Source organism: Carassius auratus, chromosome 36 (genome assembly GCF_003368295.1).
Source record: "Carassius auratus strain Wakin chromosome 36, ASM336829v1, whole genome shotgun sequence".
NCBI classification, from domain to species: Eukaryota; Metazoa; Chordata; class Actinopteri; order Cypriniformes; family Cyprinidae; genus Carassius; species Carassius auratus.
Window position 1 is genome coordinate 7,252,144 of NC_039278.1, and position 24,799 is coordinate 7,276,942.

Here is a 24,799-nt window from a genome sequence, read left to right on the forward strand (position 1 = left end):
CTGAGTTTGCATTTCATGTTTTTTTTATTTAATTTGAGGTATACTGAATCTGTTATTGTTTAAGTGAAAGTTCAGATTTAGTCTAGAAATATAATAACCATCATGTTCACACAGCGCACACAACGAGTCTGCACTCACTCCAGATTTCTCTGAACATGTGGACAGGGGAGCTGTCAGCCAATAAATGGGAAAGCAAAGTAACTGGTGTTACTTATTTGAAAGAGTTGACCAACACTGCTGGTCAAATATGGCAGGCCTATGAAAAAATTGCTTATAGATCATCAAGAGTGTGAGGTGCTATTGCTTATTATGCTAGATTATCACCAAATACTGTATCCAGTAAAGCATTTTTTAAAATCAGGTAAGTTTTGCAGGAACACTAAAAGGAAGCACAGCACAAGGTTTAAAAGTTTAGCATTTATCAATAAGTATTGCTTCTCCTGGTGGACCCTGTCAGAACCAAGCTGTGACCCATTTCCACCAGCTGTTAATCTCTATAACCACATAAAGATCTTAAATATATCACAAACAAAATATTTATGGTACAGAAAATCAAATGAATCTTGTTAGGTTAAAAATATTTACAGTAAGTATCTTGCCATTCACAAGTTCTACTTGTCCTGGCAAATGCATTGGGTCATTTGTCAAATTGTCATTCGCCACCAAAAGCATTGTTCTTGAGTATTTACTTATTTTCGTGTGGCATATTCATTCACAATGCCTTTCCTTCTGGGAACATGCTGTTCTGCGTTTTATTTCCCATGAGACTCTATTCAGAGATCCATTAGATTACTCCTTTACAGCCAAACAAGAGCAGCCCTCCTCAAAAACGTCATTATTCCCAAATGACCTGTATTGTTGGTTTCTTTAACCTTTAGCTTAATGTTACCTATTGTTTTTAATTATGTAAGTAATAAATGATGCTCCAGGCACATAAAAGTTGTTATTATCTAAACTGAGCTTTTGGGATGCTTTCATATGATACACACATGAACTGCTGCGAATCATTGTGTGTAGTTCATGCAGGCGATCATCTTACACGTGTCATGTGCAGGCGGTGAAACCAAAAGCTTCTGGAACTGATGCCACCTTCAGAGAAGAGTAATTGCAGACACACCCAATGCTATTAGATGTGAATGCATCCATTGTTGCAAGTACGGTCATCAAACATCAAATCTTTTTACGGCTTCCCGGACACCTCAGCTGAACTAAACAAAGGCACATTTTCAGCCATTGATTTCCATTTAATATCCTTAAGAAAGGGAGACTGTTTATTACTACAACTATATGCACAAACTGATATTAAAACATGCACTGATCAGTCTTCACAACATCACTTTCAGACATTTGTGTGCATTTATCATGCATATTAATAACGTTATTTTAGAGTTAACTGCATTGTAGTTGTAAGAGGCTTGACAAAAGATTTTGATTAATTTGCTTTCCTTTATGGATGTTTCTTCAACTTCTTGGGTCGTTATTGTTGATTTTTTTTTTTTAAAGAAGTCTCTTAAGCTTACCAAGGCTGCATTCCTTTGATTGCTGTGCAATAATATTGCAATCAAAGATGATGTTTTCTCTTGTAATATATTTAAAAATGTAATTTATTCCTGTGCAGCCAAGATGAATTTCCTGCATCATTACTCCAAGTCTCCAGTGTCACATGATCCTTCAGAAATCATTCTAATATGCTGATCAGTGTTGATTAATCGACAGTTTAATTAATGCTTAATCGTTTTTTGTAAACTGATTTTTGTGTTTGTACATTATATGAAAGCAAGCATTGAAGTTTAGACTTCCCTGCTGAAAAGACCAGCTGACTTAAGGCATCTAGAAAATGTGCTGTAGATGGTCTGGTCAATCCACCTGCGGAACCTGGACACGGCCGTATAAACCCCTGGAAACCTAGGATCCCCACAGCCATTTCCCCAAGAGACCAGGCCGTAAACACGTCCATCACACACCAGCGGCCCTCCAGAGTCCCCCTGGAACATCAGAATGCCAACATCCTTGTATAATGGTGAATGTCAGCCGGTCATTGCAACCCGATCTCACGGCAATTCATACATTTTTCACAAGGTGGCTTATTCATATGAATTCGTATGACCACACTGGTACAAATTCATACGATTGTTGCCAAATCGTACGTATTTTACGATTTGCACAATTCGTATGAGTTTGTACGAATAACCTACACCTAACCCCGCCCCTAAACCTAACGGTCACTGTGGTCGTATAAAATCGTACGAGTGAGGTCGTACAAATTCGTACGAATAAGCCAACTCGTAAAATACGTACGAATTGGTCGTGAGATAGCGTTGATCATTGTCACAAGTACTTTCCCACACTACCTTACACGCGTCTTTTCCTCCCGTGTTGGACCCCGCGCATATCATGTTTGTTGTGATGTTTCCGCTGAAGGAGTTACTGCTGTTGCATCTGGAGGTGGAGACGATGGGGAGTTTGACCGTACGCAGGATGAGGGGCTTCAGACCTCCGCTGTGGCTGGTGGAGCCCCACCCAGAAACCCGGCACACCCTGCCCGCCAGCAGCCCTGCGTTCTGTTTGGGGAGCGGGGCGAGGGACACATACCTGTTGAGCTCTATGGGTGCACTAAGCTGAAAGAACCCACATACAAAGACAGATACACAGATCAGGGTCCATATAAAAGCATCATCTAACTGTATTAAACTCAATATTAAATAACTTACATTTTAGAAGTAGTAAGAGTACGTTTTATGATAAAATACTATTCCAGGCTTTCTAATTGTAACATAATGTTATGTTTAATACAATGTGTTTTACAAAAGCTTTCTGACCCTCCATAGATGGCAACACAACTGAAACATTTTATGGCCCAGAAAGGTGGGGAGGACATAGAATAGTCCATGTCACATCATCGTTATAATTAGTCGTTATTTTTGGGTTGACCAACTGATGTGACATGGAATATTTTACCTACTACCTTTCTGGGACATAAAACTTTTTAGTTGTGTTGCTGTCTATGGAGGATCAGTAAGCTCTCGGAGTTCATCTAAAATATTTTTATCTGTGTTCTGAAGATTTTGGGGTTTTTGAGGAATTAATGATTGAATTTTCAATGTTTGGGTGAACTATCCTTTTAATAGTTGGTAAATAATAAAAAATTGGTAAGTGTAAGCGTGATTTCTGAGTGATTTTTTTTTTACACCAAATCCAGTTGTACATGTTTTTTTGATTTGTCAGCGAAACTTATGTCAAAACCAGAATCTATCGTATTTCTGAGCAGCAAACAATAGGAGCATTGTGTTCCTTAACGAATCAGTGTTTTGAACAAATCTGTTGAATGAATGATTCAATGACTCATTTTTGAAGGATATCACATATGTGAGTAGCTACTTCTTTTGAATAAGTACTTAGTTCATGACCATGAAAGTAAGTAAGTATATTCTATAAAATATAAATGCATGCGAATCAAATTCTGATTTCAGTTGCATTGCTTTACTGCCATTCACAAATCCTCACCCATGGCCTCACGGATATTAAAGCATCCACTGAATGCACACTTCATAACCTCTGCAAAAGTTTTAGGTCATCTGGGTAGTTTTTGCATTCTGTTTTATCAATACTGTGAATTCAGACATACTACTCCTTTCACATACTGAAAAGACAACTTTATAGTAAAGAAGTAGGTATATTCAGACACAGCCAGTCACTTGTTTTATTACTGAATGAATCAGTGATTTTGAACAAATCAGTTGAATGAATGATTCAAGATTCAACGCTTGGGCTGCATTCAAATGTATTATTGTATTTTTTTAACGATCATGAAGTAATTACATATTCAATAGAAGTACCTGTTTAGAGAGTATGCATTTGCTGATACAGCCTGACCGAATGATTTCAACTTCCAGCACTTCTGGAACACAGCTTAGCCAATCAGATTCAAGGACTGGAACTAAATGTTATATAATTGGAATACTTGACTCTGATTGGTTGACCAACAGGTTGAGAAAAGTTGAATTATGTAAGGGATAATATATAACCAGTCTGTAAAATAACTTCCTGCCAGATGATCAGAACTTAATGTTTTGAAAATATTTTAATGCATTTATTATTTTTTTTCTATTATCATGTTTAGCTTTGTTGTTTCTTTATGGTTGTAGTAGGTTAGATTCATAACTGAAGCCATGAATACCATAATTGACCAGATTCAAGCATCCAATATTTTTGTTTGTATAGCACCTTCCAGACTACAAAGAAATGTCAAATTCTTATAGTTATACCCTCACCTACTTGAGAGTGAAATATTCAGTATTAAATATATCACCCGTTAAGTGAGTGTATATAACTATAAGAGGCAAAGAACCAGAGTGCCGTACCTTTATGAGCATGATATCTGCATTATTGGTGCTCCTGTTGTACTGAGGGTGCGGGACAAGCGACAGAGGCTTGGAGTACTGCTCTGTCCCCTCAAAAACACCTAAAGTATAGTCTCCAGCCACTAACATCATCTGATCCATCCTTAAAGACAAGTAAAACCTGGAATCATATTCGAGCACCACCATACTAAAGCACTCCAAAACAACGTGAATAAATAAAGAAAGAGCTTGATATCTGATTTCTTGACATCACTTGTTATACACAGTGACTCTTTGTAGAGGACATGAATTGAATGACAGTATTTCTCGCTGTTAGCAGCCTCAGCTGTGCCAAGCAGCAGATAAGCCAGCATTCATTAAGTCCCGCACGGTGATGACGGGTCAAGGTTAGCGCGCGTCCTGAGTGCCTGTCTGCTTTACTCTGGCATTCAACTCACCCACGGACTTGGCCATCAAGCTTCCTGCCATACTGCATATCATGTAAGTCTCAGAAACAGCCTGTTAGATAGAGAATATATTTAAAGCAAAGGTGAAAAAACACACACCCAATATTGCAATGGGCGGCTGTAAGCACCCAGGACTTGTGGACCAGACATCCGCCACAGAAGTGCTGGCCCTTCGAGCTCTGTATCGACACGATGTATTTGATTGAATTTGGCGACGGGGTATATCCGCCAACAATGCGCCCCTGAACAGAGTCCAGACCTGGAAAACATTATAAAAACATTTAAAACAGCTAAGAACCCAAGGGGACTGTGAAAGGTCTTATTTAATTGACAGCTGACAAATTCAAACTTGACACCATGTCTGTTAAATAAAGGTCACGTTTCACGGTATTCACCAAAAAAAAAAAAAAAAAAAATGAATATATATATACAATATAGCACCCAGTTTTTATTCTTGTTGGTTACATATAGTTTGAAAAACGGATATAATTTCAAAACAATTTAAACGTACTGACACTAATTTTTGTAATGCGGCGTAACTAACAAGTAATGAATATGAACATATTTCTTAAACACATGTGAGTGTACATATCATATTTCTAAAGACATAAATATATAGAATTTCAGATATTGGACATTTACATACAAAAGGGTCAAAATTGACTGATATTTTGAGAGACATTAGTCATTAGTCCTCTTTATAATATACTGTATAATATTTTATTAATAATTCAAAGGCTGGCTAAATCAATCAATCAATCAATCAATCAATCAGTGATGCTTGCTTATTATTATTTGACAAACCGTTGTAATAAAAGTATATACTTAAAAAGGTTTACTTTCTAAAAAAAAAAAAAAAATCACCATTTGTTAGGTTTTTTTTCAATAGGTGAGGACAGTTGTATCATTCAGACTTTTTTCTACTTTATGTCGGATTATTACTAAAAAAAAGAGTCAAAAGTAAATCTTATGCCTTGTTGGAAAGCTAGAGCTGTAGGCGAAACCACAAAAATAGCTCCTGATATTATTCAGTATACTTACAGTTGGCTGGGATGAGTTTGAACAGCAGCAGAAAGAGCAGCATGATCATGGCTAATGTGAGCGAGTAAAGCAGTTCTGACTCTGACTCTAGTCTATATCTAGCAAACCCCTCCACAAGGGATGAGGAAATCACATCAACACGGTTCCTCAGGTTTCCATAGTTCTGATTTCAGTATTCATGGGGTGCTATGAATCAAACAATGTTTGATTCAGCTGAAGAAGTTGGTCTTTCAGCAGCGTTGCCCTCTCTGACCTTCTCATAACACATAATGTGTTCTCACTGGATCACTTCAAAGTAATGACCATGTGTCTGATAAGCCTCCCCAACTCTGAATGTGATACTTAATCAGTCCCTTGTTAAAACTGCTAATGTGATGTAAATATAATGCTAATATGGAACCAATCTTAAAGGCCTCAAATAAGAATCTTCTACAGGTATGTTCACACCAGAATAACTATAACTATAGCGATAATGATATTAGCGTTGTTCAAAACAGCAGACAATAACACTCTCTTCATTGTCATTTGCCACTTTAAATCTTTGCGCTCTTTAAAGTTGGGTGGATTCTGATTGGTTATCAATGTTTCACCAAAATAGTTTCATGAGAGATCCCACTGCTATGAGTCGTTATCATTATAGTTGTAATGTGGACTTCCCTATTTTCATAGATTTTTATAATGATAATGTAAACTTTATTATTTTAATTATTATTTAAGTTACCATCCCTGGTGTGAACGCCCCTTAAGAAACAAGATACAAAATGGTATTCTGAAAACTAAACTTTCAGTTTTACATCATTTGATTTTAGGAGGATTCATAGAGCCTCAGCAAACAGTACGACACCCATGCAGTGCTGTTTGTTAGCATTCATAGCTTTTGTTGGGATATACAGTACACACTGTCTCAAGGTCTGATCAAAAACTTGTTATGGTGATATTTTGTTCTAGTGAATCGAAAGTTGCTATGCTAAGCATGTAGCATGTCAATTAATACATTGGCTAACAATTACACCTGCTTAGAAATGCCTAGCATCCAAAGGGGTCGGACAAAATTATGTGAACCCTTGGGAAATAGGCAATATTTCTTTATTAAGGCATTCTACCACCATTTGATAGATATTGGTAGACATTCATACTTTTGAAGAGTCGAATGTCTGAACATCAGAACATCTGCCAGTTGCTGCAGAAAGTAATCTGCTTTTTACTCTTCTCTCCAAATCTGGATTGACAATATTCAAGTAAAGTGATTGATCTGGCCAGGGCAGGTTTTTTAGACACACATTTTCACTGTTCTGACCAGCAGAGAGCTGCTTGGGTTGAAAGTGACTTTGTGAGACAATAGACCTGCAAGCTGCACTTTAAACGTAATCCATCATCTCCTCTATAAGCGACTTGCAAACATTTTCTCCATTGGATTTTATTTAGGATGCAGTACCACACATTTAACAAGAGCATTTTGTTTCAGAGATACACGCCATGTTTCTGTAACTGCCTACGTCAAGTGAAAGAGAACAACAATAACATGCTCTGGATAACAGATTATGAGTTACATACAATAAAGACAATGCAGCACCAGTAATAAGAATTTCATATTTGGGGAATATGTCTCATTTGATGGAGAGGAGAGAAATTTACATTATTTTTCTAAACAAATTGCAAGACACACTTTGAGAATACAGATTCATTACATTCAAGGTGGGACTTCAGATAAATGGCAAATGCATCCTTCTAGTTAGAGCTCTCCCCTGAGGATATAGACGTGCATTTATACAGTAAAGCGATCTGGTCTGCAGCTGCTTTGGTTACCACCACCCTGTTGCCCTTTCCACCCAATTTCACCGTCACTCGATATCCTATTCTCTGACAAACCATTTTGTCAGATGAGAGAGTCTATAGGTATTTGATTTCCCTTAGAGAGCAGCGCACTGTATGAATCAAAGGCAAGGTCTTAGACATGATAGCATCAAACAAGAGGAGGCCAGCTCAGATACTGAGAGCTTTTGGGTCAGCCCAAGTCCTGGCGTGTTATTGTTTGTGTTCCTGTGAATAGTTAGTGTACAAACAAGACAATATAAACTAAGGGACTGATGTAGCTACACTATAAAATCAGCGGCTTCTACCCCACGTGTGGACTCTGCATCGTCACCAGCAAGTGATCCAATTTTTTTTGTCCACTTCAGCACTGAGCTTGTATTGCTGTCCTCAGTGCCGCAGAAAAGAGCTGGAACGGAGATGAAGGGAAACTGGGGCTGGGGCTTATTTTAACTGTCCCATCCAGTTTTCTGGAGGCCCACCTACAATAAAAATCCTGGCACGGCTAGTGCTTAGTACCAACTGAGCATCATTTAAACACCACAGCCTACCTGAGTATTGTTGCTGACCATGTCCTTCCCTTTATGACTACAGTGTACCCATCTTCTGATAATGCACCATGACACAAAGCTCAAATCATCTTAGACTGGTTTCTTGAACATGACAAAGAATTTAAATCCACCTAAACAAAACCTATTTTGGTTTTAGTTTTTACCTTTTATTCCAGCAGAGTAATCTGTTGTTGGAAACTCCCTGTGACATTAATTCAGTATCTGACCATCCATCATGGAAAATGTGATGGTTTTTTACCACAGCTGTTTGTATTTGTTTCCCCTCTGACCTCCAAACGTCCTCTGTGTTTTAGAGTAGACCCCTCCAACATGAAGAAATGCCTTGAATACACCTTGCTCCTCATCATCTCTACGCTTCACAGTAAAGCACAGCATTACCAGAGTAACTCACAGCGCTCTCTTCTAAACATAACACATATGTAACAGGAAGTTGCTCCACAGGACTGAAAGCCAGTGTTTATCTAGCACATACCAGGCCACGCTTTATCATTATTCTCTTCATTTACAGACTCGCTGCAGCAGAGAATCATTGGAGGACAGGAAGTTGAGCCCTCATCCACCAGGCCTCTATCCATTACAACAACTACCATTACTGCGGAGGAACACTCATTCACCGGCTGTGGGTGGTTACTGCTGCCCACTGCTGGAGACTTCAGTCACAATTCACCTTTATTGATAAGGAACTGCTACTACAGTATTTGAGGTCGGCCGAATCCTTCCACTGACTGTACTGATGTGATAATGTTGGGATCTGCTGTCTACTCCGTTCACAGGAGCTATTCAATCAAAGTGGTTTTGGGTGAACATAACCTCTCCAGTGTAGAGGGTGTTGAGCAGCTGTTCAGTGTGTCCAGGGTTCTGGTGTATTACATGTACAGTTACAGGACATTTGATAGTGACATATGCTCTTGAAAGTAAGTTCATCAAGCATGAAATATATAAATATTGCACCCATTTTAATAAGTATATGTTTGTTTATCCTATCCCAGCTAGGAAGTAACAAACATATGTGCTAAAAGCAAATGCATAGTAAAAATATAAAGTAGTATTTGAGTGTGTTACTTGCTGTGTGTATATATATATATATATATATTATATTTATCTGTTAGCTATTCAGAGCTTTGGGATTGGTACTGTTTTTAATATTTTGACAAAATGAAATACAGTTAAAAAAAAATATATATATATATATATGATATTAATTCATTATAGTTTTTTAAATAATGTGCCACAAATATTTTTTCATGTTTTAATTGATTCTACTGTAATATATAATACATTTTGTTCCTGTAATTATAAAGCTGAATTATCAGCATGATTACTTCTTTATTCACAGTCACATGTTTCTTTAGAAATCAATCTAATATGCATCATTGTTGCTAAAAAACTATAGCTCTGGTTATTATCAGTGCTGAATTATCGGTCCTTGATTCTGATTGGTTGAGCCGTGTTCGATGCTGTTGTAAATGACTCTACAGACATACACCTTTGTTTACTTCTGTTGCTCAGCAACCACTTTGTTGGAACCACAACTGTTTCTGAGGAACTACATTGTTTGGTGGAAGAATACAGAGTTTATTAATATCACTACACTTTATTTGCTCTGTTTTATTCTGTGAAACCTTTATAATATCACCGCTTCATGTCATGCCTAACAATGCAGCTTAGCTGTTTTAAATTCACTGTAAACCACAGCTTCTTGGGGCTTATTGCTTTATTATAACATTTGCCGTATTCATTCATTGTTGGATCTGTGCATTAGTAGGAAAAGCCTGCAGAGCTCAATGTCAACATTCAGCCAGCGGCGCTTTACAAGGAGGCACGTTTTGCACGGTGAGCGGCTGGGGTATCACTCAGGTCTACAGTCAGTCCCTGAACTGAACTGCCACACCATAGAAATGACAGCAGACGGTCAGAAAGACCCAGCGGTCAGTGTCTGTTAGATAAGATAAATACCAGCATCGAAACTTGTTTTATTCTGTTACGTTCTCAAACAAGGATGCTCAATTTATGAGTAGAGCAGGTTTTGGATATCACACTGCAAAAATGATTTTCTTACATAGTTTAATATTTTTGTCTGGTTTTCCAGTACAAATACCTAAACGTTTCTGAATCAAGATACATTTAAGCAAAATGAAAAAATATCTGCCAATACTTGTTGTTTTATTTTCTTGCCCCATTGACAGATACATTAAAAAATAAAAAATAACTGAAATGTTGATACATTTTTTCAGAAAATAAGACTTGATATCTTAAATCATTTTGCTTCTTAAGGAAATGTATCTTCATTTAAGAATATTATGATATTATTACTAGAATTTGTGGTTAAACTCATATTCATGTTGGTGTAAAATCAATTTCTAACCAACTTAAATAGTCATCTTGATAAAAAAAAAACATTCTATTTTTTTTTCTTCCAAGACAGAAGATTATAAAATAATAAATCAAATATGTTCCCAGCTTACTATTGCTGTTAGCCTATAAATCTCCAGCAGTCTGATGTGAGAAGGAAATGCTTTTTCATTATTATTCCACTGTGTTATAGTGACCTTTATACCTCGGCCTCACTGTCTCTCGTCATGGCTAAGGGAAAGGTTGCTAATTTGCCTCTGACTGGAAATTACATAACTTTGCAGCATGACAGCATCACACAAATCAAACAACAACAGGGAGGTTGGAGAACTGGGAAAAGGGATTGGATGCCGGATCTGGAAAAAACTGAGTCACAGGCAAGTCTGTAGAGCCACAGAAACACAACACATAGCTTACACAACAGCACAGCAACATGGGAGATCAACAGATGAGAAGCGAGCATATTAATGGGCTGAATGAGCACTTGTCTGGAATTAAAGAGTTGATCTGGAAATCCCTAGAGGCCAGGAAATTTGCCTACTGCCCCTACAGCAAGTTCAGAGTCGGGGCGGCACTCCTGACACACGACGGGACGGTTTTCACAGGTGAGCAAAGGCTTGAAATGCTACGCAAAGGTCTTAAAGTTGTGTCAATATCAGAGAGTTTCTGGTTGTGTAAGAAACATCAAACGCTGTAACACGTTTTTGAATACTGCGTGAATAATGTATGAAGTGTGCTCAGTTTGTCGGCAAATTCACATAAAAGCTTGTTAAACCATTACATACCAACAGGAGGAAGAATAAAAGCAGGTAACACTTTTGAAACATTAATGAGAGTTAACACATGCTTTATGAGTCCGTATTAAGCGTCTCTCGAATCTGATTGGCCAGTCGTTACAATCAGCAGTCAGGTATTTCCTGAGTTTAACTGTTAGTGCTGTCAGTCATCTCATGTGGGAAACTGAATCGTCCTGTCTCTCGTATCACACTGCTCTCTTTTCATTCAAACACATTTCATGCACCTCGGCTATCGTAGGCTGTAATAGGCCATTATGAAAATAATGTTGCAATGTACATCTTGTTGCTAGACAATTTGTTTTGTATATTTTGATGCATTATTTTCTCTTAGTGGAAGCCAATTTACAAGTAAAATTACATGTAATATTTCTGTGTGTATATATATATATATATATATATATATATATATATATATATATATATATATATATATATATATATATATATATATATATATAAACACACATACACAACAAGGGTCAATATATTTGTTAAAATATGTTTAAAAAATATATTAATGTAAATATTTTTCCTAGCAATTATATTTTTAAACATTTACATTTTAATACATATTTTTTTTAAACCATTTAAAATGTATTTATTAAAACTCAAATATATAGTTTGCCCTCTATATTTCAAATTCCAAGAAAATACGTTCACTCATGTCATATGCTCCTGAAATACATTTGAGTATATTTTGAAATATATTTGAGTACTTGAGGGTTGAAAGCAAATATATTTCAATTTCAAAACTATAGTTTTGAACATTGAGTTTTACAACATATATGTAGCATAAATGTTAAATATATTTTGGCCAGAAGAAACAAAAGGAGTATGGAATAAGTCTATAAAAACAGAACAAAACTATGTATTATGGTATTATGGTAAAATTACATGTAATATTTCTGTGTATATATATATAAGAAATACACAGTTCTATTGATCTGAACAGGCTAATGCTCAGGTTAACTACTGATAACTCTTTGATCCGATTATGCAATGCAGTTATTTATTGCTCTTCTTCAAGTGACACAGCCTTGAACTGAGGTGAAGCAGCACTTAGTGTTCTTCAGTGACCATATCACACACACAACAGTGGCACGAGAGAGGACGTTTTTGTCGTCACAAAGAGTAAATAAAACTTAGCCCTGCATGACCTGACAGGCCTCTTCCAGACCAGCCAATAGAAATCGAACTCGGTACAAACACCAGTGCCAGATGTACCCGACATAATATTTACTTGTCTTGCTTACACAGTGTGATGTAACATACTTGGACATTTACACTCTGGTTTAAACGTCATTATTTCTCTACACAAGGCTGTAATGTGGAAAACGCGTGCTTCTGCTTGGGCATCTGTGCTGAGAAAACTGCCATCTCTAAGGCCGTCTCACATGGCTACAGGGATTTCAAAGCCATTGCTATCGCAAGGTAAATTTCTCCTGCATTCAACAGGCCATCTAGTGGTTGAATAACATTTCTAACCAACTCCATCTTTTAGTGATATGTGTGAGCAGTTCGTTTCTCCCTGTGGAGGCTGCAGGCAATTCATGAGAGAGGCAAGTTTCATTTACCACAGTCTTTCATGTCATTGAAACATCAGCATACTCAAGTTTCATTAAACATGTTATTTTGGTTTTCACCTAAACAGTTCGGGGCAAACTGGGACGTGTATTTGTCCAAACCTGACGGTTCCTATGTGGAGATGACTGTTGAGGAACTGCTGCCTGCGTCTTTCGGTCCAGAGGATTTAAAAATGAAGAAAGTGAATATTCGGAACGAGGTTTAGACGATAAACTCTTTGTAGTTTCAGTTGCACTGTGTAGACAGAAAAAGGTTTAAGTGGATTAATGGTGTTTAATTCAGTGTTGGGGGTAACGCATTACAAGTAACGCGAGTTACGAAATCAGATTACTTTTTTAAAGTAACTAGTAAAGTAACGCATTACTTTTTAGTTTACAAGAAAATATCGGAGTTACTTTTTCAAAAAAAGTAATGCCAGTTACTTTGTTTTCCCATTTATTGACCGACAAGTCTCCCGTTCCAAATATTGGGAGGAATCGAAAGTACAGAGGCGTTGTGTGCTCTGTGAACATGATGTTGTTCTAGACTAAATATGGATGTGCATTAATTCATCCCACTTGCACAAAAAAAAAAAGCAAAAAAAAGGATTTAGTATTTATTACAATGAATTGACACTCAGAATATGATGCAAACCTACAATAGGTTAACACAAATGTATCTAATCCAATTTTATTAAATAATGTCTTTGCTGCTCACCTTTGATGATCCAGTTCAACCATGCTAATAAGCAAAATTGATAAACTAACAATTGTGCTTCATATTGCTGAAGAGTATTGAACCTTCTTCTGCTTTCTGCTGTACAGGCGTGAATTCAAATTTCCTTCAGCCTGAGGTTTATTCATTAAACGTTTTGGTATGAAAGGGCTTTTACATTTGCCAGAAATAGAACTTCTTATATTAAAAACAATTAAGCTCATATTTAAAAAGTAATGTTAAAGTAAAGTAACATAACATACTTTCCATACAAAAGAAATGTAATTAGTTACTTTTTTAGGGAGCAATGCAACATTGTAATGCATTACTTTTAAACATTAACTTTCCCCAACACTGTGTTTAATAATGTGTTACTGTAAGGAATGTTGTATGAAAGTGTGTAAATTGTAAAAAAACATATATATATATATATATATTTTAAATAAATACAGTCAAGTTGCAACAGTACAAATTTTGTTATTCTTAAACAATGCACAACAAAAATAATAAAAGAAAATGGCAACTGATGATATATATATAGAGACATATAGATATATAGAGACATTTTAACATAGTGATAATTCACTAATATCTTCTCAAGTTGTCAAAAATGTAATCTTTTTCATGCAGCACGGTTTAGTAAATTGGTAGTTGGGAGATTTTGCATAAGTAGACTGACTAAACCTTTTTCACACACACTTTTTTCTAATTCCTATTATCCAAATAGTGACTGTGACTGGAAAAGGCAAAAAGGTAATCTTAATACGAACTGCTTCTGAAACCTGGGCTGTTTATTGAATTCTCAGGACCCTGGATGCAATTATAAGGACAGGCCATAGCTGCCACATACCCAGCAGTGTAAAGACACATTTAGCCCTGTCTGAAGCTACACAGAGTGGCTGTATCTGGGTATAGGCATCCATACAGTAATGAAACAACCATACTAACAAAAAGACAATGTACGTTACAGAAAGAAAGGAGTTTTGCCCCTAAAGCAGCCGACGAGCACATGGTGCTCTAAATAAAGACACCCTCTACTCATTACCAGTGCATTTTACTGAATAACTTAATGTCTTTTAAAAGTAACTAAGTCATTTGGATCACAAAGATGTTGAATATTCAACACCTTTCACATCAGTACAGCAGAGGATCCCGTGAGGACAAACGCGAGTCTTATTTCTGCGGTGTTATGGTGTCCAGACCGGGCCAGGCCGGAACGTAGTGCCTTGGTAGAGTTCCTTCCATCAGCCTCTCCATCCACAGACCCAGTCGGTCCAGTTTGTGGTGGATCTCCAGAGTGGTGGCCTTCTGTCGGGAACTTGACCGGGATCTCGAGGCTTTCCTTGCATCCTCGTCGGACCACCTACTACATTCGGCTTCCTCCCCTGTGAAGACAGGTCTGAATAAGCAGAAATACTTCTTGTGGCCGTTGAGCGCCAGGATGTGGCCAGTGTAGTCTGATTTGTTGGAGGTGGAGTCCTCCTCTTCTTCCTCTTTGTCCAAGCAGTCTGATGGCCTGGCGTCGGGAGCCGACTCCATGAGGGCATCCATCCATTGGCCGTGCTTGTCCACATTTAAAAAGGAGTAGTGAAGAGTCTGAGACCTGCGGGAGGAAGTAGGGATGAGTGTTTCCTTTGGATTTGTTTGTTGCGAGATAGAAGTTAAAGGCAAAGTGAGTTCAACACAGCTTCTTGGAGATCTAATTTCTTTCAGTGTTTAATTCCATGTAATGTAATGCTACTTTCCAGACTTGGAAATAGGAACAAATGGACATTCAATGTTCTTTTTCCCCAAGTGGAGGTGAGAGAATTCCAGTTTGAGTTGTCTGGAGTGCATCATGGCTGGAAATCAGAATCCTGCGACTTCTAACTTGTAAATGACATCTTGAATGCTACTGAAGTTCAGACGACTGACCCCTTAAAAACGTTCCATTGGTTGTTCCAAGTGAAGGTGGAAGAATTCTGGGTGAAGCTGTTTGGGAATGCTGCATGACTAACAAAATTTCTTTTAAAATTATTTTATAGGGAAATTTCAAATTTCAAAAATTTAGATTTTGCCTGCAATGCATAAATACACAACTAGGGTTTATGGTTGAGGTCTGTGATGAATATTGTACCTGACAGTACCTGAATACCTAATAGCATGTAAAAATAAAATAAGAAGTTCCTCAAATTTATTTTAGGATTTTAATGTGCAGAGTGTTATTTGTGTTGTTGATCTATTCAGCAACAAATATAAACAGTTTACAGACGATTGCGCTTTGCAAGCACTTCGGGTTTACGAAAGCTATAATACCTTCTAACTATTAGAAGTTTGGAATATTCAGATTATTTCAAATGAACCCAAGCTGTATTTACTGAAAGCACTGGAAGCCCAAGGAGATCGTAGAAACCACTGGTGCCAGTGTTCTCTGGGATCTACTGAGGCTCACAATGTTTTTGGGAAATGCAGCTATCGCAGATTTGGACTAAAGTCTAATGTCTTTGGCTTCGGTTCAGTTGGGAGATGCTGAATGCTAGCATTGTTTTGCATGTGTGCTAAGCGTCAAGTGGCCTTCTATGTTGGGAAGTTGAACGGACGACAGCCTAAACTCTGTAAGAAGATTGATCTCCGGAAACAGGCTTTAGCATTTTCTCAAAGCTCCCACAGGCCTCACCCTGAGAACGAAAACACTTCTTTGGCAAACTTCCGGAGCAGTACTTGCTTAGAAGCATCAGTGAGGATCAGGACTACGTTGATGTGGCCAGGCTTTAACCTGACTAGGTTACTCATGTAGGTGATGTCCGTGAGCTCGGTCACTTCCACAAAATTCTTCTTAGGTGGACGACTGTAACAGGAAAACCAACACTCAGCGATTCAGCTACTGAACATCTGAACACATCTCAAAATCTCTATTTGACTTGCTGTTATTATAGTTTATTATCAAGTAAGCAGTGCCTCACCTTGAAGCGCTCTCTTGTCCTGGAGAGCTCTGTCTTTGGTGACTCGGTGGCCTTTTGTTTGGCTGGTTCGTCTTCCTCAGCATCACTGTTCGATCGGTCAATCAATAAATCAATCAATCAATCAATCAATCAATCAATCAATCAATCAAATCAAGAACTTTCCTTACAAAAGGCAATATTATATACTAATATATATAATACATATCTATAGATATAAACACACACACACACACACACAATTCTGTCCTACCTGAAGGCCTGAATGATTACAGTCCCAAACAGAATGAAAAGAGCTGAGAAGATCAGAGACAGTACGGGCATCATCTCTCGCCTTGGGGAAGCAGAACATGACAAGCGTGTATATAGATATATATATATATATATATATATATATAAAATTGTAGAGCTACTAATTGGTAAATTCAATAAAAAATAATAATGCTGGAAACAGTCATCAACTCATATTATCATTTAGTCTGTATTATTTGTTGTTGTTTTTTTTGCACACAATGTACAGCTTTTACACCTTTTTCCAGTCTATCTTATAGTCCATTGCAGATATTTTAACATTATACTACAGAGCTTTTGAAAGCTTGAATCTGATTGGTTGACGAACGTTCTAAGATGTGCAATTATTTTCAGGGAAACGCAGCTAAAGTAGTTCCAGCCAGGTCTTGACCGCATTACATGTCCATATCCCTTCGCCAAATGATTTCAGTCTTTTCAAAGGTCCTTACAGCCTACAACAGCGGATCACAATGGTCCTGGTTCAACTGACATAGATTGCTGAATCGTTCTGCATGTTTCAACAGCATAAAATTGGGTCCTGTGCCGGATCGGTTCAACACTAGAACCAGTTTGTTAGACTGGTTATAGTCAGGTAAACAACACGCAGCACTGTTCATTTGTGAACATGGACCAAAAAAGTCTTAAGTGTCAATTTTTCGAAACTGAGATTGAATAAATAAGCTTTCCACTGATTTATTAGGATCGGACAATATTTGGCCGAGATACAACTATTTGAAAATCTGGAATCTGAAGGTGCAATCAAAATAAAAATACTAAGAAAATAGTCTTTAAAGTGTCCAAATAAAGTTCTTAGCAATGCATATTACTAATCAAAAACTACCTACGTTTTTATATATTTACGGTAGGAAATGTACAAAATATCTTCATGGAACATGATCTTTACTTAATATCCTAATGATCTATGGCATAAAAGAAAAATCGATAATTTTGACCCATACAGTGTTTTTTGGACTATTGCTTAAAATATACCCCAGCGACTTAAGACATAGGGTCACATTTCTCAAACCTTTGGAAAAACGTGGCTGGTTTGCATCAGGATCCAGTTCGTCTGGTCGAGCACAGGCCAAGATTGAGCTCTGGCTCCAGAACGCAAACCACTGAAACTGCATGCAGACAGGTCCATGAAGACTTTGTTATTAAACTCACCAATTAGAGTAGAGAAGATTAAAGTAGAATTGAGTGAGGTAATCATATGCATTGTTTATCCACTGAATCAGAAACATCTGTAAAAAAAAAAAGAATATTCTTACTGTTAATCATTTCTCTCATTGCCCCTTCTGAACATTAAAATCATAAAGTCCTAAAGACAATCAAAGCCCAAAGCCCATTTCCCTCTGCATAACTTACAGATGCAAACTCGTTGTTGAGTTCAGGCAGCATTGCATCATGGGTAAGGTAGGAGGGGTCTCTTTGCAGAAACTCAAGCTGCTCGAGGAGGTGGAGCTTATCATCATCACTCCCATTCCATCCACCCATCACTGTCCGATACAACACCCTTCCTGTAGCGCTGCGTCTCTCCAGGAGAATCACCTGAAGACATATGCACACAAGGTATAAATTCATATGGCATCAAACAATGTAACTAAATGTGTGTGTATTAGCACATGAATGTTTCTGACCTGTGGAGGGGTTGTGTCTTCCTTTTTGAGCAGAGTGTCACAGAGAGACTGCTGCTTTCTCTGATAAACATAAGCAAACCTGAGAACTTCTTTAGTGTTGGAGGAAGCGAAGTCAAAGAATGCCTCGTTCACTGACACAAACTGCTCCCCTTCATCGGTGACGAGAAGAACACAGTACCTGTCAATCAGAAAGACAAGTTTGCTCAGAGACGCAAGTCCACCAACATCTAATGCCACAGTTTAAGGTGGGATTTCTTACTTCCTGCGACGGTGGAACTGTTTAACTGGACACAGCTCGTCGAAGAGCTTCTGATTTACCAGCCGCGGCACCAGAAGAAAACGATTATTGGACACAAACTCATCAATTATCTGTTTTTTCATTCCTCTTGCCTAAGGAAGAAAAGGGGGAATGAGGATGAGGACATTTTCCCACCGGTTAATCGACATATGACCACACCAGTAACACTGAGGGGATGGATCCGTATGTGGTATTCCCTCTTTTCTTCACTTTTAAATAACTTGTTAATTCCCATGCACATTTCGAATTAGCGACAATTCAGTGTTAATTGCTTGAATATACAACAACAAATTTACTTATATTAAACATAGAAATTTTGATAACAATACAAATATATAAATACACCATGCTATTGTCCTAATATAAAATTTACAAAAAAAATAAATAAGAAATATAGAACATTTATAAACAAAACTAACAAGAAAGCTCGGAGGCATGGCATTCACTTTGATGCAAAATAAAACAAAACTAAATTACACAAAGTCCAAATAAAGTAAAAATCAGTAAACACTGTGGAACTAAATAAATAAGAAACTAATGTTTACTAACAAAATCACTTTAGATAAATGGCCAAAGTCAACAGGCTTTAAAAAATCCAAAATATTATATATTAAAAAGCTGATTTATAGTTTTTGAGAACAATTGTAATTGGATGTTAGCACATGGAGAGCTGGGCATCACCTGAATAAGATCAGCCGGTTTGTCTGTGTTCTCTTTGAAGAGGAGCATGGTGGGAGCGTATGTGTTAATGTTGAACCTCTGCACGACTGCACGACTGGAGTCAGACTGGAGTCTCAGTCAGCCCCATGTCCACATAGCCAAACCTCATATAGTCCTTATGGGCAAACGCGGTGAGCTGCGAACATGAGAATATAACAACTTCACAGATCACAGATTTGAATGACTGTTTGAACGGCTAAAAATATAATAAAAACTCACTTTATACAAAAGAGGGATATTAGATGCTACATCAAACATTAGCACTCTTGGCTTATTCTCCTTGTGCCAACTGTTTAAAAACTCAAGATAGCTGTTGTCCGTCACCTAAAAGAAAAAGAAAAAAAAAAACAGAATTAGAATGGGGAAAGGGGAGCGAGAAAAGGGAATGGAAAGGGGAAAGGCAAAAAGCATGCATAAATGTAAAATGGAAAGGGAAAATAGTAAGGGACAGGGAGAAGGAAAGAAGAGAAGAAGAAAAGGTGAAAGAGTTGAGAATACATCACAAATGCCTGGCACAGTATTTCCATCCTGGAGCACAAAACACAGCCCTACCTCCTCAACCAGCTTCTGGGGCAGAAGGCTTTCCACAAACTGTCTCAAGTGTTCCCTGACCACAGCATAGTGGAAGAAAGTGACTTTGCCATTGATTAAACCAAGTATGGACGGTGTGCGGTAGGCACCAAGATGGTTAGCCAGCTGTCTCTCATACCCAATGTCCACCACTCCAATACCAACTCCTAAAAACCAAACCAAAATTATATATTCAGAGTATTTTATAAAATTTAATTAAACAAACTGCCATCTTCTATGGACTATAAGATTCTTCTACCCAATATTTGCGTGCTCTGACTTTGTTGATTAGTATATCACCCAATAGAGCATCACAGTCCCGCCCACAGCCGGTGCCGGAAGTAAAAATTCAATACAATTTCTGCATTGACAGTTGGGGTATAAGCCATAAAAACGTAACCATACATGGTAGACATAAACCCAGCAACAGCTGTACTAAGCGATAGTATATGCTCATATAAACGCCAATAGTTCATGGGGCACCTACCTTGTTTTGAGATAAATGCCGTTTATTCGCAATGTCCTGGATAAGTACTTCATTACCCACAATCCCAAACAATCCCACAGTAATGCATCTGATTGGTGGTGAAGACTGAAGACTAATCATTAATAAAAAAATAAAATAAAATAAAAACCTGTGTTGCGTTTTTGCACGGTAGACTTATCAGTGCAATCATGATCTCCTTGGCTCCCATGATGGCTTTTTTTCAAGGAGGAAAACAAAAGTGTTCAAAAGGGTGAAACCCACTTTAGATAGGGTCATGTAACGGTATTTGTGGGTAGCGTGTCCGAGGGTCAGCTTGTGGGTTTTGTAAGGGCCAGCATGAGGGACAAGACCTACAAAGTTTTGGTGAGTTTTGCAGGGAGGTTGGTAACATTAGTTAGCATTATCGTTCCCTTTAGCTAGGCTACTGTAGCCTTCATATGGTATGAGTCATATCAAGCATTTTATAATGCCACTGTCAAAATATTTAGCCTAGGCATACATTTTTGGGCAATTACTGAACATTTGTGTAATGGCAACGACATGTGTTGACGACTGAGCGGTGATTGCAGTCAGGTACAAAGCACTGCACAACGTTGCTGAGGTTATCGTTAACAACTTTCACACACGCACACAATATATAAAATACACGATACCTATATAAAACACTATGTATTTAAACTAGTAATACTGAAAGAACTGCTATTACTGCACATTCACTATATAAAATAAAATTCACTGCAGAAAAAGTTTGCGTGGAAGTCGTCAGATTTGGAAGTCGCTCAAAAGGCTCGTTCGCGGTTGTGGAGGCTTCAGTCGAATTCAGTGGTTTACTGGATGAGTAGTTCCTTCGCTCGAAATAAAAATATGTACAGTCTTGTACCTTTTCCTCTGTAAATGATATGTTGTATGCTTATGAGTTCAGCCGTAGCTGGTTATCCTCAGACATGCTCTAAAACTCTTTAGATACAGATTTTTCCAAAAGTCAATGGGAGAAATAATTGGGAAATTTACTTCCGGCACCAAAGCTCTCTCGGGGTGTTAGGCGGGACTGTGATGCTCTATTCTGCTGGAACCAACAATGAGGGTGAAAATCCTGAAGACCTTACCCAGCGGCTCCAGCTCTTGCACAGCGTCCTTCCATACGGGCTCAATATGGATGCAGGTGAAGCACCACTCTGACGTGATCTTGATCAGGTAGGGCCTCTTGAAACTGTCCGGCAGAACCTCACTGATATACTGATTGTAGTGAAAGAGGTGCTTGCTGTCTGTGAAATCACGACTCGTCCGAGGAAAGTGAAAGAAAGACTCATCGAAGTAGAAGCTGTCATGATAATGTCTGAAGCCCTGCGGTCCTCGGGCAAAGTTTTGATTCTCGTCCATTTGACCAAACCGGTCATAGTTTGACCTTCTCTCCTCATTGGACAGAATCTATGGAAAGTAAATCTTATGTATGTTTTGGGCACAAGGGAACGCCACAAGTTGTGGCATTGGTTTATTGCATATAAACCCTTAAAACAAGTCTTTAAAATAAGCAGATGCTTATTATCAGCATCTGTGAGAATGTGTTAACATTTAAAAACACATGCCATAAAAAAAACTATAAAACCACTCAGAAGCTATACATTTTAGAAGCATTGCATAAAAATCTATAGTAGTATAATACAATATATTAAGTCACTATAATGATATAATGCTATATATTTATTTACTAAATGTAATGCATGTATAATAAATATATATTTTATTATGTGAGTGATTATAAATTATACAGACACATATGTTAGCATTCAAAAGTTAAGACATTTATAATGTTACAAACAAAAAATTCTCTTTTCAACTAAATGCTGCTCTTCTGAACATTCTATTTATAAAAAAAAATATATATATATATATATATATATATATATATATATATATATATATATATATCATAAAACAGGAATGTTTCTTGAGCAGCATCATCACATGGATATATTATTAGAAAATATATTCAAAAAGAAAACATTATTGTGAAAGTATAACAATTTAAATATTACTGTTTTTTTTCTTCTGTTTATAATCAATTAAATGCATCCCTGATCACCCGTTTCAAAATAATTTTAAATAATCATACAGATTCAAAACTTTTGAATGGTAGTGTACACACACACACACACACACACACACACACACACACACACACACACACACACACACACACACACACACACACATATATATATATATATATATATATGGTAAAAAAAATTATATATACTGCATGTTATTCCTTATATACAATGCAACCACCCTACCTCATACGATTTAATGATCTTGATAAACATGTCTTCTGCCCCTGGACTTTTGTTCTTGTCTGGATGCCTATGGATTGTGAAAACAAGTTTTGTTTCAGACATCATATATCACATGATAGGTAAAAATTGATATCCTGAATGCACTGTAATTCGCTTTGGATAAAGCGTCTGCTAAATACATAAATTTAATTTTTATTTATCATTAGAGAGTTGCACAATATATGTCAGATAAAAGAAGGCTAACCATTGTGCATGAAACATGAAACAACATTATTCACAGCAATCCTTTTCTTATTTCGAGAGTGCATGTCTATGGCCCAATGATCCGTTTCATCACTCACCATTCTCTTGCGAGCCTCTTGTACACTTTCTTGATTTCGGCCTGGCTGGCATGTCTGGACACCCCGAGAACTTTGTAGGGATCAAACTCAGTCGCAGACGCCAGGGAATCTCCAAACAGAGCCAGGAGAAGAATCGCCCAAACACAGCAGGCCACAAACACACTCCAGCCTCCCATCGTGTGGGACATATGAACCGACAAGCTAGACAAACAGAGGAGGCCGGGGCTAGTTGTCACACATTTTACACAAGAACACATTTATCAGGGTAAGTCTACATCTTTATAGACATACATTTTTTTATTTGGGCTATAGATAAAAGCTAATAAACATTTCAACCATTAATGACCACATTGCAACATATTGCACTGTTCACTGAATCCAATAGTGGGGCATGTTGTCACACTAGAACATACTATTATTAAACATAAAGCCTATTAAATGCTTTTTAACTAAAAGTAAATTTAAAACAATTATAAAGCATAAAATACGTCATAAGAACAAACATGTAACAAGAATATAAAACCACTGTTTTGTTAGTCAGTCTATGAGTGAACAGTACTCACGCCTCTCTAGTCAGCTGGATGCCAGGATTACATTACAGGATTTCATCTCATCTAAAGGAACCAGCACACCGAAGCGATCAATGCAAGTAAATCAGCACCAGATCAGTGTGTGATCACATGCATACAGCAGACAAAACACTGTCAGCGCTTGATAATAACCACAATTTAGCAGCAACCCATGTTCTCCCAATGGACCGTTCCCCGGCTTTACTTCCGGTAGTGAGGGACTGTGAATAAACACTTTCTATGATAAAAGTCCGATGGATTTGTATTTATTTATTTATTTATTTTTGAAACCCAAGTTCGAAAAAAATAACGCCAGTCAAGGGTGGACTTAACCAACAAGCGAGATAAGCGGCCGCTTAGGGCCCCGGGGGCACCATCTGATATTGGCGAAACATATTTGGCAAATGCTCCAGTGTGTATTTGCGTTTTGGAGAGCGTCGGATGGTCTCACCACTCAAAACGCAGAGTTTTTTGTTAAGTGCTGAGTTCTGCAAGCTCATACGAATTCTCTCATCATAACAACGTGTAGATGCTAATATGTACAGTTATGCTCAAAATTATTCATTTCATGCCATTGGTAAATTTGATCAAAGAAGGGCTGTGAAAAAACAAGCATTTATTCATTTGATCTTTATTTAGAAAATTAAATAAAGTCTAACCTTTAACTGAAGTAAAAAAAAAAAAAGTGAAAGTGGGTCACATCTCTAGTTCACAATGCCACATGGTAACGTAGACTAACCATGTTCCGTACAAAACGATGTTCCGTACAGGTGACGTTTTAGCGCCGATTGCAGAATAAATAATTACAGTTCGTACATAAACTATATATCTGTGTCATCCTTATGTTTCTCTCTTTCACTCCCGATCTAAACAGAGACCAATCCGCTGTTTGTTTCAGTAATATTTGAGTAAGTTTTCTCGTTGCGCCCACCGCGCTTGTAAATGGACAGTGGGGAAGATTTACTTCAAAACTTCAGCTTGGGAGGAAGACA

The 24,799-nt window shown here is 37.5% G+C and overlaps 2 protein-coding genes and 1 pseudogene across 2 annotated transcripts; 1 reads left to right on the plus strand and 2 right to left on the minus strand.

Annotated features, from left to right (window-relative positions):
- Window positions 1-643: 643 nt before the first annotated feature.
- LOC113055691 (trypsin) lies at window positions 644-5,922 on the minus strand. Its single transcript, XM_026222084.1, has 5 exons — window positions 5,849-5,922; window positions 4,907-5,066; window positions 4,362-4,503; window positions 2,352-2,618; window positions 644-1,985 (listed from the first exon to the last, which is right to left on the minus strand). The coding sequence occupies exons 1-5, from the start codon at window positions 5,895-5,897 to the stop codon at window positions 1,791-1,793; spliced, it is 813 nt and encodes a 270-aa protein (XP_026077869.1). The 5' UTR covers window positions 5,898-5,922; the 3' UTR covers window positions 644-1,790.
- A 5,010-nt stretch (window positions 5,923-10,932) lies between these two features.
- On the plus strand, window positions 10,933-13,581 carry LOC113055108 (cytidine deaminase-like). The gene is made up of 4 exons (XM_026221097.1): window positions 10,933-11,189; window positions 12,701-12,812; window positions 12,883-12,940; window positions 13,033-13,581. The coding sequence occupies exons 1-4, from the start codon at window positions 11,018-11,020 to the stop codon at window positions 13,168-13,170; spliced, it is 480 nt and encodes a 159-aa protein (XP_026076882.1). The 5' UTR covers window positions 10,933-11,017; the 3' UTR covers window positions 13,171-13,581.
- Window positions 13,548-24,419, minus strand: LOC113055107 (dnaJ homolog subfamily C member 16-like; annotated as a pseudogene).
- Between the last annotated feature and the right edge of the window lie 380 nt (window positions 24,420-24,799).

What these genes read in the sequence shown, in the direction of transcription:
- LOC113055691 (XM_026222084.1), bottom strand. Translation starts at nt 5,897, where the DNA reads ATGATCATGCTGCTCTTTCTGCTGCTGTTCAAACTCATCCCAGCCAAC. An exon ending in CAAACTCATCCCAGCCAACT is followed by an intron (nt 5,067 to 5,848) that starts GTAAGTATACTG and finishes AATGTTTTCCAG; the next exon opens with GTCTGGACTCTGTTCAGGGG. An exon ending in GAGGAAAAGACGCGTGTAAG is followed by an intron (nt 1,986 to 2,351) that starts GTAGTGTGGGAA and finishes CTGATGTTCCAG; the next exon opens with GGGGACTCTGGAGGGCCGCT.
- LOC113055108 (XM_026221097.1), top strand. Translation starts at nt 11,018, where the DNA reads ATGGGAGATCAACAGATGAGAAGCGAGCATATTAATGGGCTGAATGAG. An exon ending in CGACGGGACGGTTTTCACAG is followed by an intron (nt 11,190 to 12,700) that starts GTGAGCAAAGGC and finishes TCTCTACACAAG; the next exon opens with GCTGTAATGTGGAAAACGCG. An exon ending in GCAGGCAATTCATGAGAGAG is followed by an intron (nt 12,941 to 13,032) that starts GCAAGTTTCATT and finishes TCACCTAAACAG; the next exon opens with TTCGGGGCAAACTGGGACGT.